The sequence below is a fragment of the Sphaeramia orbicularis genome, chromosome 14 (genome assembly GCF_902148855.1).
Source record: "Sphaeramia orbicularis chromosome 14, fSphaOr1.1, whole genome shotgun sequence".
NCBI lineage: Eukaryota > Metazoa > Chordata > Actinopteri > Kurtiformes > Apogonidae > Sphaeramia > Sphaeramia orbicularis.
The window spans coordinates 18,449,921-18,452,146 of NC_043970.1; the positions used below are offsets into that span (position 1 = coordinate 18,449,921).

Genomic DNA, 2,226 nt, shown 5'->3' on the forward strand with positions numbered 1-2,226 from the left:
ATTGGCAAGTGATACATACTCGAGTGAAGGAGCGTAAAAGATTCTCCTATTCAGCATGAAAAAGGCTAAATCAGTGATACATGGAGGTGGGCACAAACATAAAGCATCAATTCACGGCTCATTGTCCAGGTTATCATAGCACCACACACACACACACACACACACACACACACACACACACACACACACACACGCACACACACTCACTCAAGGACACACACATTCATGCATGTACACGTCTGGCACAATGTTGGATTTTCCCTCCCACTAACAGATGGATGGGGTTAATATCATAATTAAGCACCTCGGCCGACGGTTCCTGTTTACCGCTCGGTTGCTAGGCAGTGACATCAGCTGATCCCTCCCCTCCTTCCTCTCTAATCCCTTCCCTCTGCCTCACACTCCCTCACACACACTCTCTCTGCTCTCTCTTTCAGATAGGCAGCGCAGACGTGGGCAGAGTGTGGGGGTATAGGAAGAGGAGCGAGCGGGAGGGTAGGTAGTAATGTGTGTGAGGCTGTCAGACAGCATGGTCTGGGTCTGAGGACAGCACTGGAAGACGCAGCAACAGCAGCAGCAACAACAGCAACAGCCCTCCACACCTCCATGTAGACTAGTGTAGTGACATCCACAGATCACCTGGACCCACCGGCAGCACCCACCCAGGACAACACCCGCCTCTTCAGGAAGAGCCAAAAGGAAGAAAAGCAGGAGTAACCCACGCTCTGCTTTTCTTCTTTTTTTTGTTTTTCTTTAGTTTTTTGGTTTTGGGAGTGGGCTCCGGGCTGGACCGCATGCATGACACAACGCAAAGGCGAGAAACCCACCATCAGCATCCAAGAGCACATGGCCATTGACGTGTGCCCTGGCCCCATCCAGCCCATCAAGCAGATCTCCGACTACTTCCCCCGTTACCCGCGGGGCCTCCCCCCTGCTGTGCCCCCCCAACACCACGCCGGGTCCCTTCGCTCTGCCCTCTCCTCTTCATCCTCATCCTCGGCCGCAACCTCTACCACTGACAGCGACCGCCCCAATGAGGATAACCCGGACCGGGCTTTTGCCGGAGCCTCCGCCTCCTCGCAGGCCTCCAGAAAGGACGAGGAGCCCGACGTGGAGGGATACGACTCGGACGACTCCAGTGAGTGATGATGCCCCTCTTTTGGTTCCCGTGATGTCTTGTTCATGTGTGTGCATCCCTTTCTGCACTCCCTGTCCTTCATCCCTGCTTCCTTCCTCTTATTACTGCGTCCATTTTTGCCACCGGTTGCCAGGCATCTCCACAGCCGTGTGGCTTTGTGGCTTTATCTGTCACCTTTTCTTCTCTCTGCTCGCTCGTCCATCTCTTTCTACCTCCAATCGCCTAGTGCATGTGTGCAAGCGCATGTTGTGTGTCCCTCTCTGTGTGTGCTGCAGCGAACTCTTTCAGTCGACAGCCAACTGTTGCTGCTGCAAACAGTAACCCCTCAGCCCCCCCCCCTTATCTGCTCTCCTCTTGGAAAAGGATGATATGTGTGATTGTGCTGGAGCAGATGATTGCATGTGTCCGTCAGCAGGTGCATTTTTCATATTCCCACTGTGTACAGGGTGTTCGGTCTATACTGTCGATCAGACTCACTAGCCTGAATGATTCATGGCTTCTTGGTGAAGCTTCATATTAGTCGCAGCTTTGTGCTCAGCAGAGCTCACTCTCATCCTGTTCTGGCTAGCAGTGCAACAGTCAACTGTAGTGTTTGTGTACGTGTGTAGTTTCCAATGCACAGAGATGTGTGTCCATATCTGTCTCCATCAAAAAGGAGGGGGGTGGGCTTCTTTGAGAAAGCCTCCGCTGATTGTCATTCCTTTAATCTAACAGGTTTGAGTGGCTGCATAATAATGAAAATGAATAACATGCACAACATCTATTGGAGCCGAATCAAGTCGCAGAAATGGAACAAGGTTTTAACATCCTGTCAACATCTTGATAAATAGAGGATTCAGCCAGCAGTGATGACTGGGAGTTAACATTAATTGTGGCTGAAATAAAAGCTGCTCCAGCCTTAATCACTTTTTAACCTCCCTTAAACACAGAAGTGACTCCTAAAGTGTTACTCTCAGGATTTGACTGCTTGATCAGCCTTTTTACATTTATCACTATGTTTCTTTATTTTCATCTGCAGAACTTTGATATCCAAAGTCTAGAAATGTCTTATATATTGAATTTGATCTGGGGAAGAATGTAAGATTGCT

At 49.9% G+C, this 2,226-nt stretch overlaps 1 protein-coding gene across 2 annotated transcripts in view; it reads left to right on the forward strand.

Annotated features, from left to right (window-relative positions):
- The first annotated feature begins 403 nt into the window (after positions 1 to 403).
- doc2b (double C2-like domains, beta) overlaps positions 404 to 2,226 on the forward strand; it is a 260,480-nt gene continuing 258,657 nt past the window's right edge. For both annotated transcript variants that reach the window (XM_030154266.1, XM_030154267.1), the window contains exon 1: positions 404 to 1,138. In XM_030154266.1, coding sequence (XP_030010126.1) covers positions 799 to 1,138 — 340 coding nt within the window. In that variant the 5' untranslated portion in view covers positions 404 to 798. The remainder of the gene's footprint in view (positions 1,139 to 2,226) is intronic.